General features: G+C 37.2%; 2 protein-coding genes across 4 annotated transcripts; one reads left to right on the top strand and one right to left on the bottom strand.

Moving 5' to 3' along the window:
• Positions 1–324: 324 nt before the first annotated feature.
• Positions 325–9,981, top strand: emp3b (epithelial membrane protein 3b). 3 transcript variants are annotated; one of them, XM_053483248.1, is made up of 7 exons: positions 325–386; positions 3,307–3,353; positions 5,030–5,333; positions 5,892–5,978; positions 6,159–6,261; positions 6,386–6,526; positions 8,657–9,981. In XM_053483248.1, exons 4-7 carry the CDS (start codon positions 5,901–5,903, stop codon positions 8,830–8,832), a joined length of 498 nt encoding a protein of 165 aa, XP_053339223.1. In that variant the 5' UTR covers positions 325–386; positions 3,307–3,353; positions 5,030–5,333; positions 5,892–5,900; the 3' UTR covers positions 8,833–9,981. The 3 variants fall into 3 exon arrangements, with proteins under 3 accessions (XP_053339223.1, XP_053339221.1, XP_053339220.1); XM_053483246.1 differs by having other exon boundaries at positions 5,030–5,382; positions 5,890–5,978; XM_053483245.1 differs by lacking the exon at positions 325–386 and adding an exon at positions 2,941–2,958 and having other exon boundaries at positions 5,890–5,978.
• A 466-nt stretch (positions 9,982–10,447) lies between these two features.
• nsfl1c (NSFL1 (p97) cofactor (p47)) lies at positions 10,448–18,004 on the bottom strand. Its single transcript, XM_053483244.1, has 9 exons — positions 17,865–18,004; positions 17,272–17,369; positions 14,538–14,609; positions 13,775–13,940; positions 12,694–12,789; positions 12,494–12,603; positions 12,247–12,384; positions 11,677–11,847; positions 10,448–10,915 (listed from the first exon to the last, which is right to left on the bottom strand). The coding sequence occupies exons 1-9, from the start codon at positions 17,964–17,966 to the stop codon at positions 10,753–10,755; spliced, it is 1,116 nt and encodes a 371-aa protein (XP_053339219.1). The 5' UTR covers positions 17,967–18,004; the 3' UTR covers positions 10,448–10,752.
• Positions 18,005–18,025: the final 21 nt, after the last annotated feature.

Raw genomic sequence — 18,025 nt, 5'->3', positions numbered from 1 at the left:
AGAATCATGAATATGGAACACTTGTAAATTTTCAGTTAAAGCATCCCATTCGTCTAGTACTCTTTTTAAAAGTTAGCTTTCCAACAATACAAGTTGACTCTTAACAGTCTCCTAAAATGGTTGGTTAAAAGAGTAGCTTGTTCTTTAAGCCTTTATGAGAAACACCTATCAACTATTTGCTGAACACTAGTCTATTTTTCTAGACATAGGATGAAAGGAAGTAATGGGAGTGTTGTTCTTGCAAAGTAGGAAACTGCCACCAACCAAGTCCAAAGTAAATTTAAAGCACAGAGTGAAAGAAAAACAGTAATGAAAAAGGAAACGTGGACTCAGTGGAGCTCAGTCTTAAAGCTGATGAAACATCTTGTTGATTTCAATCAATATAGGTAAGCCAGCCCTCCTTTTCTTCTCTCTCTCTCTCTCTCACACACACACACACACACACACAGAGATACTGTACATATATTTTATAAATAAATAACATTAAAGGCGAATATATGCTTGGCTGTGAAGAAAAAATATAGTACAATACAGACCAGTTTTCTGATGGAAACAAAAAACCTAATGTACACTTCTGGGATTTGCATAAAAATAGAAAGCAGCTAGTGTGGCAAAGTTACCAGAAGAACTCATATTCTTCTGAATTGTCCAGAAGAACTGTAATATTACAGTTGTGTAATTATTATTACATATTACATTTAGTTATTGTATCACAGGTTCTGGTTTGACTTAAACACTTCTTGTATATTATTTTCTCATACTACTATAAGCTATAATAGTAGTATGAGAAACTACTCATACTACTATAAGCTCTTTGAACTTGAAATTATTAAAGTTGTATATTGCATGTTATTGCTGTTTATCTTTCAATTGCTCCCATCAAGGGGTCGCCAGAGCAGACTATCTGATATGCACACAACTTTGCACCAGTTTTATGCCAGTTGCCCTTCTTGATGCAACCCTCCTATTTTATCCTGGCCTGGGTCTGGCAGTGCATCCAGTGACTGGAGTTATGGCCATTGGTTTAGAACCAAACCCAGGCCTTCCGTATGGCAGGCTGAAAACCTACCAGTATTGTCTGGTAAAAAAATAATCAGTGCATATACAGTATCAGGTATTGAAGACTAATTTTCCTGACTGCACAGCTTTAAGTTCTGTTCTGCTTTGACTTTTGCTGTAAATTTTTTCTCTGTTGCTGGTCCACCTGAATTCCCCCCTTGGGCATTGACTCTAGTGTGTACGGCACCCTGGGCGATCTCTTGTTCAGTGTCTCACACACACAAAAAAAATAATATATATATGTGTGTGTGTGTGTGTGTATATATATATATATATATATACAGTATATTAACTAACTTTGCTAACTTTATGGCATAAAAACACTGATTATGAAATTATATCCAGTGTTCTGTGAGCTGGCCAAAAAGCAAGACAGGATAAAAATACTATAAGTTACATCCGCATCTACTGTATACATAACAGCTGCATACCTTTATATATTTTTTAACATTTCTTTCTTTTTTTTCCAAAATGTGAACCTAATTGCTTTAACTACATTTATTTATGTATTTTTATTTTTTGCTGAGCATCACGACATAACACACTCCTATTTAAAAGAGAAAACTAAACCACTTCCTCTCGGGAGTGTGTCGACTGGTTATACAGTACCACTTAAAAGTTTGGGATCCGTTTCTAACTCCATGATCGTTCCTGATTTTTATTGATTTCTACAATGTAACTCTGAAGGCATCCAAAATATGCAATAATCTCCTTTAAACAGTTGATATTAAGATGCGTCTTCTACTTCTTCCGTCTTCTGTAAAGCCTTTGTATGGGCTATAATCCGAGATGCAGTTAATTTGTGATTTCTAAGGCTTGTAAATCTAAATGAACTTCTCCTCTGCAGCAGAGGTAGGTTTTGGTCTTGCCTTCCTGGAAAGGTCTTCACGAGAGCCAGTTTGATCATGGTGCCCTTGACAAAACTGTTCTTGCAAGAACTGTTCCAGAACAGCTGAATTACATATCATAAAATAACAACTGACTGTTGTTGTTACATAATCACCTAATTCCACATGTTATTTCCTAGATTTAAAATCCCCAGTATTGTAGAATGTAGAAAACAAATCAAGTGATCCCAAACTTTTGAGCGGTAGTGTATATTATCCTTAATAATGAAATATGCCTGTGAATACACAGTACGTTCCAGTGTATATCCCCAGTGTTATGAATTATCAGTGCTTTATTCGTAGTGTGAATGATTTTACTAATTGCCTTGCTGTACAAAGTTAGATATGGGCTTTTTTTCCTGCTCCCTTTGCAGGCGACCTGAGGTGAGGTCCACTAGTCCCCTCCATCCCTATCTCATACTTCTAAATAAGAGAGCTTCCCAGTCAGTCCACTGCCTCGCTCACAGACTAGAATCAGGGCAATAACGAGGGTAATTAACCCACACTGTGACATGAAGAAATGCGACGTTCAAACGAGTGAAAGCAGCTCGCGCAAACGATATCATTATTCTGGACTTTTCCTTTCTTTTCCACGCGCTCAGAGTTTCTCAAATGTAGGTTTCACACGGTTTCTCAAAAACACCTAACAAATGGCGTCCCATGTCGGTCTTTTAGGTTCAAAATACGGGGCAGTTGGCAACACTAGTTTCCACTACAAACTCGTTTAGTTTGAACACCAGCAGATATAAACCATGACCTTCCTACCTGTGTGCCACGGGTGATCCCCAAGCCTGTTATCTGTCCATAATTGATCTCGTGCTATACGATTTTACTTCGATTTCTGCGCCTTATTTGAATTCGAGACGGTATTGTCACTTCTATGACGTCACAATGTTTGACTTTCTCTTCAATAAATTATTTGCTGAACGACTACCTCAACGTATCTAACTCCTTTAGTATTAAAGATATATTTTCATTATAGAAATTCGAAATAAACCTCTCCAACATGTAGGTAATTATTTTGTCTTAAATGCAAAATGCTTCATTCATAAACCAAAATGCACAACTTGATCTTTCCTCGTTTGTAATAGAAATAAACTCACTTCTTAAATCTATCGAACTAAGTCAAATTAATAAAAAAAAAGAACATTTTACAATTCTATAACAATGTTTTTAATTGAAGTGAAATCCCTTCCCTAATATCTCTCCCATGTTCATAACTCTTAACTATCCTGTCTTTGTCATACATTTGTAGTTTCATGTTAATAATTTAATGTCCTTTGTTTTTTCTTTACTGTAATTAATGTGTATTTTTACTGTGATTAATGTCCATCGTATTCGAAAACATCTCCTGGGATAGACTCCAGGCCCCCAGCGACCCTGTACCCAGGATACATGGGATAGAAGGTAAATGAATGAACAAATGATTTAATGAATTTCATATACATAAAATAAAACATTGGAAAAACAAACTTCAGAGTGGAAATTTGAGGGTGAGCATCAGTACATTGCTATGCTGGACTTATCAATCTGTAAGTATTTCAAAAATCACTCTTAACAACCATGGTGAGTTACAACAGCAGATGTTTACATCAGGTTCCATTACTGTCAGCCAAGAATGCTAAGGTTATCACGGGCACAAGCTAACTGAAACTGGACAGTTGAAAACTGAAAAAAAGTCTAAGTGATTTGTTTTCTAATCTGATTTGTTCTTTTATTGTTGCAGCCCACCAACCCCAAGGTGGGTGCAAAAGGTGTTTATGTGAATTACTAAAGTCCAATAATGTACATTTTGCTGCTACCACATGACTGGCTGATTTAATAACTGCATCAATGGTTAAGTGTACAGGTATTGAAAATAAAGTGGATGGTTATTGTATACTTAAGAAGGAATTTACTTGGACCCTTGAACTGCACTAGCTACACTGAGGAATGAGTAAAACACTCATCTGATTCTAGTTACCTGGCTATAGCATTGCGCAGTGCCAAACTACTCAGATGTGAATGTTTAGTGCACAGTTTGGTTGCAACGTGTATAATTAGTGACAGGTAGAACAAGGGGTGGAAATGCACAGTGGCTTTTGAAGAAATTCTTTTTTCAGGTTTTCACCATTTCTCAAGTCAAATGCATGCAAATGACCAGCAGCACGGCCAATAACTGGGTTACTGCTTGTTTAGTGAGTCAAAATTGTCTGAATAGGCAGGGTTGTTTTCCTGTCCTGACATTCTGACTATCTATAAACCGACCAAAATTAACTGAAAACACTGTTTGTTTTCTTAGTTAATGACTTACAGTTCATTTAGATATCACATCCTTTTAATCAAGAGGATTTCAATTGGCTATGTACAACTACTGTAGTAGTTAGAATGCAGCAACGACTCTCATGGATGGCCACAGCAGGTATAGAAACAGAATTGGGTTAATTCGTGGAGACCGATGTTTGAAAAATGGAAGGTAATGAGTGAATAGACACACAAAATGTACATATTCATACTATACACACACATATGAACATAGTAACACAGGAGTGGACAATGTGTTAACGCTTCCTTAAAAGTCTCAGTGGAGGTTTTCAAGGGTGCTCAGGTTTTCTATGGGTAGAATCATGAATATGGAACACTCAGGAACTTTCACTTAAAGCATCACATTTGTCTTGTACTCTTTTTAAAAGTAAGCTTTCCCACAAGACAAGCTGGCTTCTAACAGTCTCCCAAAATGGTTGTTTAATAGAGTAACTTGTTCTTTGAGCCTTTATCAGAAACACCTACTAATTATTTACAGTACCACTTTTGTAAATAAATAATTACTGACTGTATCCTGTCTGTCGCTATGCACAATTTGGCATCCCCCCTACTCCACCCTTCAGTTGCCTGGGACCCCTCTGGTCTTATATCTTTTTTTTGGGTGGTGGACCATTCTTATTCACAGAAGTGACACTGATATAGTAGTGTGAGTGCTGTATGTCAGAGTATATCAGGGCAGTACAACATACCACTGTAGGGCCCTCAGTCCTTTTTTTCTGATTTAGATCTGGTTTAGTTTTGAACAAATAAACAGTTATTTCTGTAATTTTTCCTGTAAGGTGTTTCCCACTTCCCTGCTCAAATTGAACATGATGAAACGCCCCTCGAGTCTGGGTATAATGCACAGCAGAGGAACTTTGGTGGGCTGAAAGGACGTGTGGATGTTCTCGTGTGTCTTTAGCTGGGTGGGCTTGCTAAAGACTGGTCTAGACATAAGACAGTGCAAGGAAATAAAGGGAGTGTTGTTCCTGCAAAATAGGAAACCTGCCGTCAACTAAGTCCAAAGCAAATATAGTGCGGAGTGCACGGAACACAGAAGTGGAAAAAGAAACGTGGACTCAGTGGAGCTCAACCTCAAAGCTGGTGAAACATCTTGTTCATTTCCATTATTGTTGATTTACCATCATTATAGGTAATCCAGCTCTTCTTTTCTTCTCCTCTGACATATAAAATTTATATGTAAAATCTATCTATTTATATACACACACATATGTGCTTTAAATTAATATGCAAATAGGCACATATGTGCTATATGCAAATAGGTTTTTTTATTGTTGGCATTTTGTCAAATCTTTAGTTTTTATAAACAATAACTATTTGTAAATATAATTAACAGAACAGCAGTTAATTCAGGTAAACATGAATAAAGGGCAAAAAAAAATGCAAACAAATAATCTACCAGAGAAGTAATTAAAATGTGACTCTGATAAACTGTTTCCTCTCCCTTTAATTAAAATGGGAGGTAACACAATCTGGATGCTCCAGAGACTGGAAAGCACTTACAGTTTTTACTGCTGTACCGATATTTTATTGCTTGCCCACATTTCACTCCTGGATAAGAGAACAAAAGATTTACTGAACTATATGTGGAATTATAGGGTCAAGATTTGTTAAGTAGAATATTTCATTTTCTTTCCAGAGAAAGTGATCATGGCATTTTTGCTGGGTTTCGTCACCATGCTCCATCTCTTCACACTAGGGGTTCTGTTAATTGCCACCTTTGGAAAGGTAACAAAAAAAATTAGCAAAGCTCCTGCTAATTTGTCAATCTATCACATCTTTTTTTTTTTTTTATCATTTTACACATACACAATTTTGATAAACCCTATTCTGCATTTTAGAAATTGTGAGGGAATTCTCTAATATTATGAAACTTAGTCAACAGTATGTTTCTTTTTCTTAACTCAGGACTGGTGGGTGTGGAGCAGCACGGAGAGGGCAGACCTGTGGAACAGCTGCAGATTCGACAATGAAACATATTTATGGCTTTGTTTGCCATTAAAAGAGACAGGTAATGTCCCCTTCCTACATCGAATATCTTAATTGCTCACAGTGTTAAAATCCAATGCCAATTCTTTATTTCTAGCTTCTTTCCGGACTGTACTGCACAGTTAATGTTGACATTTATCTTTCAGAGTGGCTTCATGCTGTCCAAGTCCTGATGATCTTGTCTGCTGTATTTTGCTTCGTCTCATTTCTCGTTTTCTTCATTCAGCTATTTATTATGTCAAAAGGTGGCCTTTTCTACATTACAGGAGTCTGCCAAGCATTTGCAGGTAAAGTTGGTGACATTAAGAAGCTATGGTCCTGCCACAGTATGAATTACAAAAGTACTGTAAAAAGCTTACGCCCATGAAGCACTTAATATATAACTACTCATTTTTGCAATTATACAGTCAGTGTCATGTGAAATCATGCAGGTACAGGGTAGTATCTTCAGGTAATTTTTACATCAACCATCAGAACTGGGAAAAATGTGATCTCAGTCATTTTGACATAGAAGATTTTGTTGTTTTTGTCGGGCGAATTGGTTTTATTATTTATGTAACTGCTGATCATGAGATTTTTACACACCACAACCTCTAAAATGCTCTCAGAACCAGACAATAGAGAAGAATTATTGCGTGAGTTACAGTTCTGTGGACAAAACAATCTGATATCCACAGGGAATAGGGAATGGCCTGGTGACTTAAAAAGCGTCTCAAAATGCACAATGGGTTGACTTTTAAAGTGGATCGGCAACAATAGTAGAAGACTGACTGTTTCCTGTCAGCTAAGAATAGCTAATTTCTGTTAACCAAAGATAGAATGTTGAGGCTTCAGTGAGCACGAAAGACTGGGCAGCAGAAGACCAGAAAAACATAGGTTCATATGAAGAATCTTAATTTTTGCTGAGGCACACAGATGGTAGGAGCAGAAATTGGTGCCAACAACATGACTTCATAGACCCAATTTGTGTCAACAGTCTAAGCTGGTGGTGATGGTGTCATGGTGTGTAGGAAATGTTTTCTTGGCACACCTTTGATACACTGCCCTTTGATAGCAATTACGGTATATATGCCACATCTTTATTTAATTATTGTTGCTGCCGAATGTGCATACTTATATGCCAAAATTGCTCAACTCACTGGGTTAAAATCCCAGAAAACAATTATGGGATGAGGTAGAACGGGAGATGCGCAGTATAACAGTCGACCTGAAATATCTGCAGGAATTGCTTTATGAAATCATGTCAACATGCACCAAAACTTCAGTTTCTACTAAATTGGGGAATCCATGCCATGAAGTATTGAGACTGTTTAGAGAGCAAACCGAGGGTCTACCCAGTGTCAATCTAGCATTCCTAATAAAGTGCTATGTGGGTGTAAATTACATATTATAGACACATCAATAGTTATATATGCCCTTTTTGGCTCATCTCAAATTGCATTATGGCAGCAGTTTGTGATCATCATAAGGGATGCATATATTGTTTATGTTGTACATATTTTATCTCTTACGGGAAAAAAGCTGTCCAAACCTACCTGGCCCTATGTAAATAAGTGCCCCCTCTCGATAAATCGTGAATGAACTGTAATTTTTAATAAGCTGAGTAAAATTTCACTTTGCACGAAAAAAAGGCCTGATTATTGGAAGACATAGACAAAGTTAGGAACGCTAAAAGATCTAAAAGCAACACAATCTAAAGAAATTCAACAACAGCTAAGAAACAAAATAATTGACATGTATCAGTCTGGAAAGGGTTCCAAAGCTATTTCTAAGGCTTTTGGTCTCCCGTGAACAACAATGAGAGCCATTATCCACAAATGGAGAAAACATGTTAACCAAAATTACTCCAAGAGCACAATAAGACTTTAAAAAAGTCTTCTTTTTTTTACTTTAAAAAAATAAAGGTTTTGAGTGGTCTAGTCAAAGTCTGGACGTATGTTATTAGGATGACCTTAAAACAGGCCATTCATGCTTGAAAACTTTCCAATGTAGCTGAATTAAAACAATTCTGCAATGATGAGTGGGGCAAAATTCCTCCATAGCAATGTGAAAGCCTTATTGCCAAATATTAGGTTTAGCAGGCAGGGGCAAAATCAGAAAGGGGCAAATTCTTTTTTGTGTGATCACACAAAGTGTGATCAAGCATGCCAAAAGAAATCTTTTAATAAAGAAAATCTTATGGCAATAAGTGCAGAACATTGGGATTTTCAAGACATGGAACATTTCATTTTTAACTTTTTTTTTTTTTACCAGTTTTAATGGAAAAATCACAGGTTTTCAATGTGGTTATAGATGTTTAGAACTGAATGTTATAGCAAGTTGCTACCAAATAAGTGCAAATTACAGAATTACAGCCAACTAGAACTTAAAAAAAATTCATTTGTATAATAGTTTCTATTTTTTCTTTTTTCTTTTAGGTCTTACAACTTTCACTGGGGTCCTCATCTACACGATACACAGCAAAAAAGTCCTTCAGGACTCTAAACATTTAAACTCTGGACACTTCGGTTACTGTTATATTTCGGGATGGGTTTGTGTGCTTTTGTTAACATGGAGTGGAATCATGTACATTTATTTGCGCAAAAAAGACTAGCGTTACAGTTGGCTCCTGATCGAGGTAAATATAAAACAGCAACTGCTATATGTATATATAAATTGCATTACTTTTATATTGTGACAAACAAACTTATTTTGTTAGACAATGGACTGTACCTCACTATCTTACATACTATATACATATTCATGTACACAGTATATATGCACACAATTTTTTTCTTGTGAATAAAACCTGATTTAAAGATCTTAAAGGTAGTAATTATGTAAAATGCCCCTGCATTAGATAATAAGCTCAGAAATCATGAACTGAATATAGTGAAACCTAAATGTCACAATAACAGTGGTCCACCATTATTTTATTGTGATATGAAATGGTAAATGTCAGTAAAAAATGCAATCTCTACAATAATGCAGTGCTCTCAGTGTTACCATTTTTTTTTAGAGATGTTATGTCTCATGATGAACATATGACCGGTTCTGTGCTAATAGCCACACAATAAGTATTTTTTTAGAGATGTTATGTCTCATGATGAACATATGACCGGTTCTGTGCTAATAGCCACACAATAAGCATGAAGTTCCTACAGGAAAAGCCTCCTCTTTTGTTATACCAGCAATTAGCTAGGCTTAATATTTAATATGGCACCACAGAATTAAGAAAATCCCTGTGTACAGTACCTGTCAAACATTTGGACACCCTCTAATTCCACTGTCTTTTCTGATTATTTCTTTCTACATTGTAAAACAATGCTGAAGGCACCCAAAATACACAATAATCTCCTTTGAAATGTTAAGATGTGTCTGGTACCTACAGTATACATAGTAAATTCTTCATAACAACTCTAATCTAAGGTGATTAATTGATTTTTGGGGCTGGTAACTCTAAATGAAGTTCTCCTCTGCAGCAGAGGTAGGTTTTGGTCTTGCTTTCCTAGAAAGGTCTTCATAGAAGCTATTTTTATCATGGGTGCTTGATGGGTTTTGCGAACCTAACAATACTTTTCTTGCAAGAACTATTCAAGACCTTTGTGTCTTAAAATAACAACTGACTGTTATTGCTAAGTGTTTTGAAAAAAATCCAATAGGGTTGTGGAATGTAGAAAATAAATCCAAATTTGTGTTCAAACTTTATAACTAGTACTGAAAATTAAGTAAAAATGAAAAAAAGCTCTCCGGTGGTAGACAGATTTTAATTGCAGAATTACCACATCTCCACACAACCACGAGCATGTCCAGTTCTACAAGTGGCTGCATAGAGTACAATAGCTGCCGAGGTGTTTAGCAGCAGAGAAAATGGTCAACTCGTGACCACTATTTCGATATCTTGCTAGCATATAATCAGGCAACAAAATGAATAAGGTGCAGCTGTCAATTCAAAATAAACCATTTTAGTGTTAACCATCAGCTTTTTTACTGAATGGAAAAAAAGCAATAAAAAGAGATTATATATATTTTTGTGTTGAGTTGTTGCAATCAAGTTTAAAGTCCATTGATGTGGGTGTTGGGTTGTAAGGCTAAAGGCATTATGATTTTGGTGTAAGTGTTAGACCAAGTTAATAGTGAGATACATTATCTTGAGAGAGAAAAAACAGGAAGGGGTAAAAGAAAAATTTTAGAACTACTTACACAATGAGGTTAAATCATGTGAAAACTATTTAGAAAGTTCTTTATTCTTTATTTGAATGCGTTTTTCCTAGTATGTTTATTGGGTAGGTTTTTTGGGAGACTTAAACTCCATACAGCTCTCCATCCATTAAAGTGTCTCACAGGAATTACTTTTATTTTTCCCTCTTTATCTCTGTTATATCCAAAAGGTACACACCATCACAAAACTGCAAATGAGGGAAAAAAAATTCACGAAGGGAAAAAAGAAATAAGAAGTCCTCAAGTCCATGTGTTTCCTGGTGAGCAGGAAACTCAGAGTGCTGTGATAAAACATAGCCACTAGAAGGCACAATCACTTTAGCCTCTGCACAATGACCGCGTTCAGCAGGTTGGCCTCCTTCAGTGTCTGACTCTCATCCGTCAGCTCCTTGTTGGGGAAAGTCGTCATGAGGACAAACTCCGCTGCACCCATGGCTGGCCGAGCGTTCACCACAAACTGGCGGATATCAGAGATCCTGTGGGGAACAAAACATTAGATAATGTAAATGTAGATATATCTTTAGGTCATATGACAGAAGATGAAAGCTCAAGACTGTAAAGTCGTTCGTATTGAGTGCAATATGACTGCACTGTTGCATTGTCTAATCAGATTGGCTAGCTCTGACTGTTGATCAACCCTATTTTAAAGCACATGTTTATGTAAAAATCTTGCGAATATCTTATATTTTCGATAATAAATTTAATTCATTTGTTATGGTGGCCACGCCACACAATCCAGGTCCAATAATTTAAAAATAAGAACACAATCATTAACACTGTGAAGCTTTCTACAAGGACAAGTTTATTTAATATATAAGGAAGGGGTCTCATTTGTCAGTGCTTTGTGAAGCTTCAATAAATTCAGCCTGATTCAACAGTTTTACAACTGTTTCACGGAGGAGGGTCACACTAAATCTCATATCTGTAAGCTGTCGTAGCCGTAGATTTTGGAATCCAACTGAGACAAAAACAGAATTACACACAAATCTTTTTTTTACGCACGATTATTTTTGACAGTGATTCTGAAAGTCTTATAGCTACATAACTCGACATATGAAAGTGAGGGTTACAATTGCATTTTTTTATTAAGTTACTTTGTTTCTTTTACTTAGCTTTCTCACTCATTGCAACTAAGGAGGAAAAATATGCTGAAGATCTCTTAACAAATCTGACTACTTATGTAAGTGAAAGCCAGTAAGTCTGGCTGTGATTACACAGTAGGTTTTTGATTCTGTACCTGTGGGTGTGGTTAAACTTCTGCACCAGCCGTCCTCCGTCAGCCAGCCTTATCTGGATGTTGGTAACAGGCTGCGACTCATCCACACTGATAGATGCACAGGCCCGAGCCTCGCTTGCAGCCTGATGTGCCTGATCCATGCTTGGGACAGATACCAACTCTGGAGTGGCACTAAGAGAGACAGGAGACAGATAGACATGTGGTTACTTTTAATTATATGCTTTTGTTATTCTAATGACCTGCTCTTTGGGTATCCATTGACACTACATTTGGTTTTCTCTTTATATATGTGATTGAAAGAGAAACTGTTGTTCTCCAAATTTTCTCCCAGTCCTGTTGGGTATGAAAAGAGTGCTGTTTTTCAACCAATAGTTACCAATGCCCATAAGTACTTCAAGGTAATACACTCTCTATTTGAGAAAATGTTGTTTTAAATTAAAACTTATAACTATATGCTCAGTACAAAATATTACTCATTGCATATGTTTTTGTTTTACATTATCAAAGCGCTAATTCAGTGGCAAGCGACATTTGAACCGAAAGAGGAATGTCCACATATCACTTGCTCACCTGCCAAGTTTCTGTCCTTCGCCAGTAAAAGCCTTAAAAGCGGGCTTGGGTTTGGCGAAATCTTCATCCCTGTGGTCCTCCATATCCAAATTCACCTGCCCACCCCGAGAGCGCTGCCTCAGTTCCAGAGGAATCTCCCTAAGACACAAAGAGAGTTTACATAATGTGAGTAGCCAGCTATACCAAGTAAACCAGTAAACATTGTAATGTTGTAGAAAACAAAAAAGTTCCAACACCCCAAACTCACCCCCTACGAATGGACTCCAGGAAGAGGACATTCCCAGGATCGTTGTAGTTTCTGAGCTCCCCTTCATCAAGGCTGAATCCTGTCTTCCACAGCTTCAGGACCACATGTACCTGCATTATGGCAACATTCATGAAGGGGACCTCAGAGACTAATTAAAATACTTACAATCTTTACTCTAGTTCAGGAGTTTGCTGACTCACATCTTGACTACTGCCAGAGGATCGTCTGTCTCCAGACACATAGGCAGACTCTTCTTCTGGTGCTGCTCCCAGACGATAACCACCTCCAACAAACGCCTGCAGGGAGGCACAAAAATTATAAGACAACATCAGGAAGTACACAAAAAGACTAAATCAAAAAGAAATGAAGCGGTTTCAAAACAGCAATATTGGCGTTAAGAGTGTCTATGTGGCTGAAAACATTTTGTTTACAGGTTTTAAAAAGACACTTCAGCCAAAAGTGTCTCTGTGATCCTTAAACCAGGATTTGTGATGAAATTTCCTGTAAATGATAGTGTTAAAAATTTTTTTTACATTTACTGAAGCCTTTAAGCACAGTACAGTGATTAGACTCTTGGCTTCAACGTGTTAATGTAACGTGTTTTAAATAAATAAATAATTAAATAAAACACACATCACAGAGACACTTCTTTCTCGCTAAAGTTTCTTTTAAAACCTGTAAACAAAATTTTAAAAATAAGTGATAAAATGAAGCATGAATCACATTTCGAAAAATGTAATTAAAAAGTAAATCACTTCAAATGTCTAAGCTCAGTGCAATAACCATGTTTAAAAACGTAACTCATTAGCTGAGTTTGTTTCATGTACAAGTTTCTTTGTGCAGCTGAGGAACGGAAGTGTAAAATATATTCAACGACATGTTATGTTTAACTGTTGGTTTAAGTCAGTCAGATCCCTAATTTTCCACTGTTTTAAAATGTAGCAGATCCTTGGCCCTGTAAAACATCATAGCAGCAGTGGTGTCTGTGCATATTTTCTTGTTATGACTAGTAACGCTGTATAAAGCATTTGTCAACTTCAGCAATGTTTCTGGCTGTGGTCCACGTTCTCTCGTTTTCAACACGTTCTTTGAGGTGCCTCCTTGACAACTTTGCAAACACAGGTGTGTGCCAGGCATGCTGAGCTTCGTGCTACTAAAAAGGCTACCCGTTTAATAGTGCAGTAAGTCTTTTGTCTGTGATAATAGTGTGTTAAGCAATATAGTGCTGGTTGTTGTCACCTGCCTACCAACACATGACCAATATACACAAGTATATGTTACCTTGGCCCTGCTAGACTCTCCAGGCCCTTTGCCTGCTTTGTCAACTGGAATGGCCCCATGCTCTTTTGCTCCCTTGAACAAGTCCTCCACCACCTCATTTGTGCTCTTCTTCTTGGGTGGACCAACAATCTGCTGGCCACTGCGTTCCGAACCACCAGCAAAGAACCTGTGAGAAAAGAAATCAATCATCAGAAATTAATAACACTCATGGCGCACTGTAGTAGAATCTACACCAAGTTTCTAGTATAGTCTGGGTGTTGCAGTGTCTGAGTCTCCACGTTAAATACCTTCAGGTTAATATCAATATCCAACAATTTGCCCACTGGACTTGTACAGTGAATTCAATGAAATTGCTCTACAACAATCAATCTTTGCTTGATGCTTGATCTCACTGGCCATTCAGTCAAAAAGACATCTGCAGTATTCTTGCGTCACTTGCTTAATTCATGTCCCCTAGAGCTCATGTAAAGAAATTTGCCACATTGAGAATTTCATAATTGTAGGCTCTTTTGACAGAGGTTGACACACCGACTTCAGAAAAATCCTGCCACATATTTGCTTTACTCATTAACTAAACCAGCTGATTGTAATTAGCACAACTCCTCAGCCAGATAAGCAAGAATTAATTAGCGACATCACCTGTTCTTATAATACATGTATTTATTTTAAAGAACTATAATACAGGGCATATGTTGTCTTAATACTTTTCGCCACCACTGTATGTGTTTATACAACCGACTGTGGTTCGTATAAACATACTGACCTTTGACCTTCTTCATCACTCTCTTCTTCATCTTCATGCATCAAGTCTCTGAAGGAAGTTACTCGGTGCTCACTAAATTAGAACATAAGTAAAATAAGTGTGAATACTAATATAAATCAAGGAACAAATTAAATGAACATCATAACTGCAACGCCCCCCAAAAGGTGAATCTCAAGTAGTCACATTGGTGTTTGTAATTACTTTTCTGTATTATAATAATAATATCTATATTATTTGTGAAATGTTAAAAATAAAAATACATTTATCAGAACTTGCTCCTTCAAGATATCTTAACCTTTTTATACATGGGAGGAGCCGAAAATTTTCTGTATGTCTGTCCAGCCACATTAGTTTTACAGCTTCATCTACATTGGTTGTGGGTTTAAAACAGGCAGAAGGAATGGCAGCGAGTTGCCCACACATTCCATTCGCAGATAATGGTAGCACACAGATGTCAGGATCTGCATGTGGGCGGAGTCACAGGAACACACTAATATATATCTAAAACAAAATCTGTTTGGCCTGTCAACTTTTATTTCATACTGTAAGGTAATAATACATCTTTATTTGATTACCAGATCATCATTAGGTGGATGTAGCTGTGGGTCACCTCTAGTACCTTGTATATTGCTATATCTGCATTACACAAACCATTCTTTGTGCTGGAGTAGTTGCATAATGCACTCCAGGAAGGTCAATCTCACTCAAAATCTTTCTATTTAGACAGGTTAGTACTGCTGATGATGTTAAGGAAATAATATGACTCATTCCAAAGGGGAATAAAGCAAAAGAAAATAAACAATTCACAGGGCTGTGTCATCTAAAACTGATGGGCTGTCAGCCTCCCAATTTTTATGGATACAGTGTCTCACAAAACACAACCAAGTGAACATGTTTAAGTGCTCAACCAAAGCAAATGTATTCTCCAAAGCTTCCATCCTACCAAAGTTTTAAAAAAGCATTTTCTTTTTTGGCGGAAAGCTTAAAAGTCATCTAGGTGGAAATGAATGTCCACTTTGAACTAAACTTGATCTTTTAAAATATATGATCATATAAAGTGGGACCACATATTTACAAAAAATTACATATATCAGTGAGATAAATATGCATTATTGGTGGCCTACAATAGATGCATTAGTTACATTAGTTATACAAAGCTAAAAACAATGCAGTAAACAAAACATCTTGCAGATCGAGCACATTTGTTTAATGGGGGGGGGGAGTTTCAGTGATTATTTGAATAAAAAGTGTGAATAACAGTTGATGCGAGTATGCACTGATTATTTGAATAAAAAGTGCGAATAACAGTTGATGTGCGCATGCACTGAATATGAGTAGGTGTTGAAAAACACGAAGACCGACTCTTTCTGACAGGAATGACTCACAGTCTGAGATACTGCAAAGCCAGTAACATTCTTAGTGTGGCCTGACATTTGTGGATAAAATTAAGTTTTCCAAGTCAGCAGGAATTTTTTTACTTTTGACCCACTTCTAAAGCTCAAGTACGCCGTAAAACAAACAGCACAGTGTTTTTTTTCCTCTAAATTGTGTGCGCGTTTTTTAAACCAACAAAAATGTGTGTTAGGTGTCAACAAATGTTTTTTTTTCCTATATAAATTATGATGCATATATAGCATTGTTTTTGCCTTCAAAACTGCCTTATTTCCTTGCGCCACTGATTAAAAAAAATGCAAAAAAACAATTTAAGGTTTTGGTCCATATTGAAACGAAAGCATCATGCATTTGCTGCAGATTTGTCAGCTGCACATCCCAAAAGTGATCTATTGGATGGAGATCTGGTGACTGTGGATGCCATTTGAGTACAGTGAACTCACTGTCATGTTCAAGATACCAACCAGTTTGAGATTAGCTTTGTGACATGGCATGTTATCCTGTGATCATAGAGGGGCAGAAGTAGTCAGCAACAATACTTAGGTAGGCTGTGGCATTTACACAATATTCAATTTGTACTAAGGGGTCCAATGTGTATAAAAAAAAACATCATAACACCAGTAGCACTTTGAAATTTGTCCACAAATGTCAAGTGCTTTATAAAAAAAATTTTTTTTATTATAATTATTTGGTGGTGTTGATAAATAATTATAATAAAAAATATTTTTTTTTATAAAGCACTTGACATTTGAAAGGATGGATCCATGCTTAATGCTGTTTACGCCAAATTCTGATGCTACCATCTGATGCAACATTTTTTTCAGCCTTCTATTGTCTAATTTTGTTAATCCCATTTGAAGGTTAGCCTCAGCTTCCTGACTTTCTTAAGTGACAGGAGTGGCATCTGTTGTGGTTTTATGCTGCTGCAGCATAGCTGTTTCAAGCTTCAACGTGTTGCATGTTCAGAGATGCTCATCAGTTACTGTTGCCTTTCTATTAGCATGACCCTGTCTGCCCTTTCTCCTCTGACAATGGCATTTTACGCACCATGGATACTTTCTCTTTTTTGCAATCCATTCTCTGTAAACCCTAGGGATGAAAATCAGTTTTGGAAATTCTCAGAGCAACCACTCAGCATCAACAAACATGTCATGTTCAAAGTCACTTAAATCACTTTTCTTGCTCGGTTTGAACTTTATCAGCTTGTTGTGATCATATTTATGTTCTTAAATCCACTGAATTGCCGCCATGTGAGTGGCTGTTTGACATATTTGCGTTAAGTATACCTAATGAAATGGCCAGTGATTGTGTATATATGTGTATGTCTCTGCTGCTGCTTTACCTCTGTCCTGTGGATCGAGGACCCGGCCCGCTTTCTGGCTGAGGGAGAGTGACGATATCATCATCCCCTCCATCCTCAAAGAAACTGGCAAGGGCGAGCTGAGGAGACCAAGTGCTTCATTAGTGACGCGTAAAGGTAATGCGTCTGAAACTGACTTTAGCTATTTAATAGCAATTCACAACACAACACTAGCGGCGCGTAAACAAAGTCAAGCTTACTCGCGCTGTCCTTAGTATTAACAACAAAGTGCAAACATCTTTGTACCTAGCTAATTATTAATGCACTCATCTGCCTGACTCTGCTGTAGCTAAAACAGCTAGCAATCTAAAGTACCTGTGATATAGTTAATATTACCTAGGTAACGTGAACACATATGGGGTATATGTAATTGATCGAGCCTGTCAGGCAAATTATAATGACATACCGTTCAGACTCGGGGTGTTTCCCATCAACAGTGACTTGCACAATTCACTAGCCGGTTAGTTAGCTTACGCTAGCTAATTAGCTACCTACTGTGCGTGCCAGCTTAAAATGCTCCTAATTTACAGTCAAATGTTACGCATGCCAAGTATAACATTGTAAGCCTGCTTCACCTGCAAATCCCAGCCAGCGGATTCAAGGAAAAACCGGGCTCTTTCTTCTTCAACACCGGTAACTGCAACAAACTCCCTCACCGATTCATCCCGCGACGCCATTTTGGTCTGAGGAACTGCAGCTAGGTCCGACTGCTCGATGGGAAACAGTGGACTGAAAC

The sequence above is a fragment of the Clarias gariepinus genome, chromosome 22, assembly GCF_024256425.1.
Source record: "Clarias gariepinus isolate MV-2021 ecotype Netherlands chromosome 22, CGAR_prim_01v2, whole genome shotgun sequence".
Taxonomy (NCBI): Eukaryota; Metazoa; Chordata; class Actinopteri; order Siluriformes; family Clariidae; genus Clarias; species Clarias gariepinus.
Note: the sequence above shows the minus strand (reverse complement) of the source record. Positions and strands in the feature narration are given on the sequence as shown.

Bases quoted from the DNA above. Each gene is read 5' to 3' on its own strand.
- emp3b (XM_053483248.1), top strand. From the start codon at position 5,901: ATGGCATTTTTGCTGGGTTTCGTCACCATGCTCCATCTCTTCACACTA. The intron at 5,979-6,158 runs GTAACAAAAAAA...TTCTTAACTCAG, and splicing joins TAATTGCCACCTTTGGAAAG to GACTGGTGGGTGTGGAGCAG. The intron at 6,262-6,385 runs GTAATGTCCCCT...TTTATCTTTCAG, and splicing joins TTTGCCATTAAAAGAGACAG to AGTGGCTTCATGCTGTCCAA.
- nsfl1c (XM_053483244.1), bottom strand. From the start codon at position 17,966: ATGGCGTCGCGGGATGAATCGGTGAGGGAGTTTGTTGCAGTTACCGGT. The intron at 12,604-12,693 runs GTGAGTCAGCAA...GCCATAATGCAG, and splicing joins CCTCTGGCAGTAGTCAAGAT to GTACATGTGGTCCTGAAGCT. The intron at 10,916-11,676 runs GTACAGAATCAA...TGTTCCCCACAG, and splicing joins AAGTTTAACCACACCCACAG to GATCTCTGATATCCGCCAGT.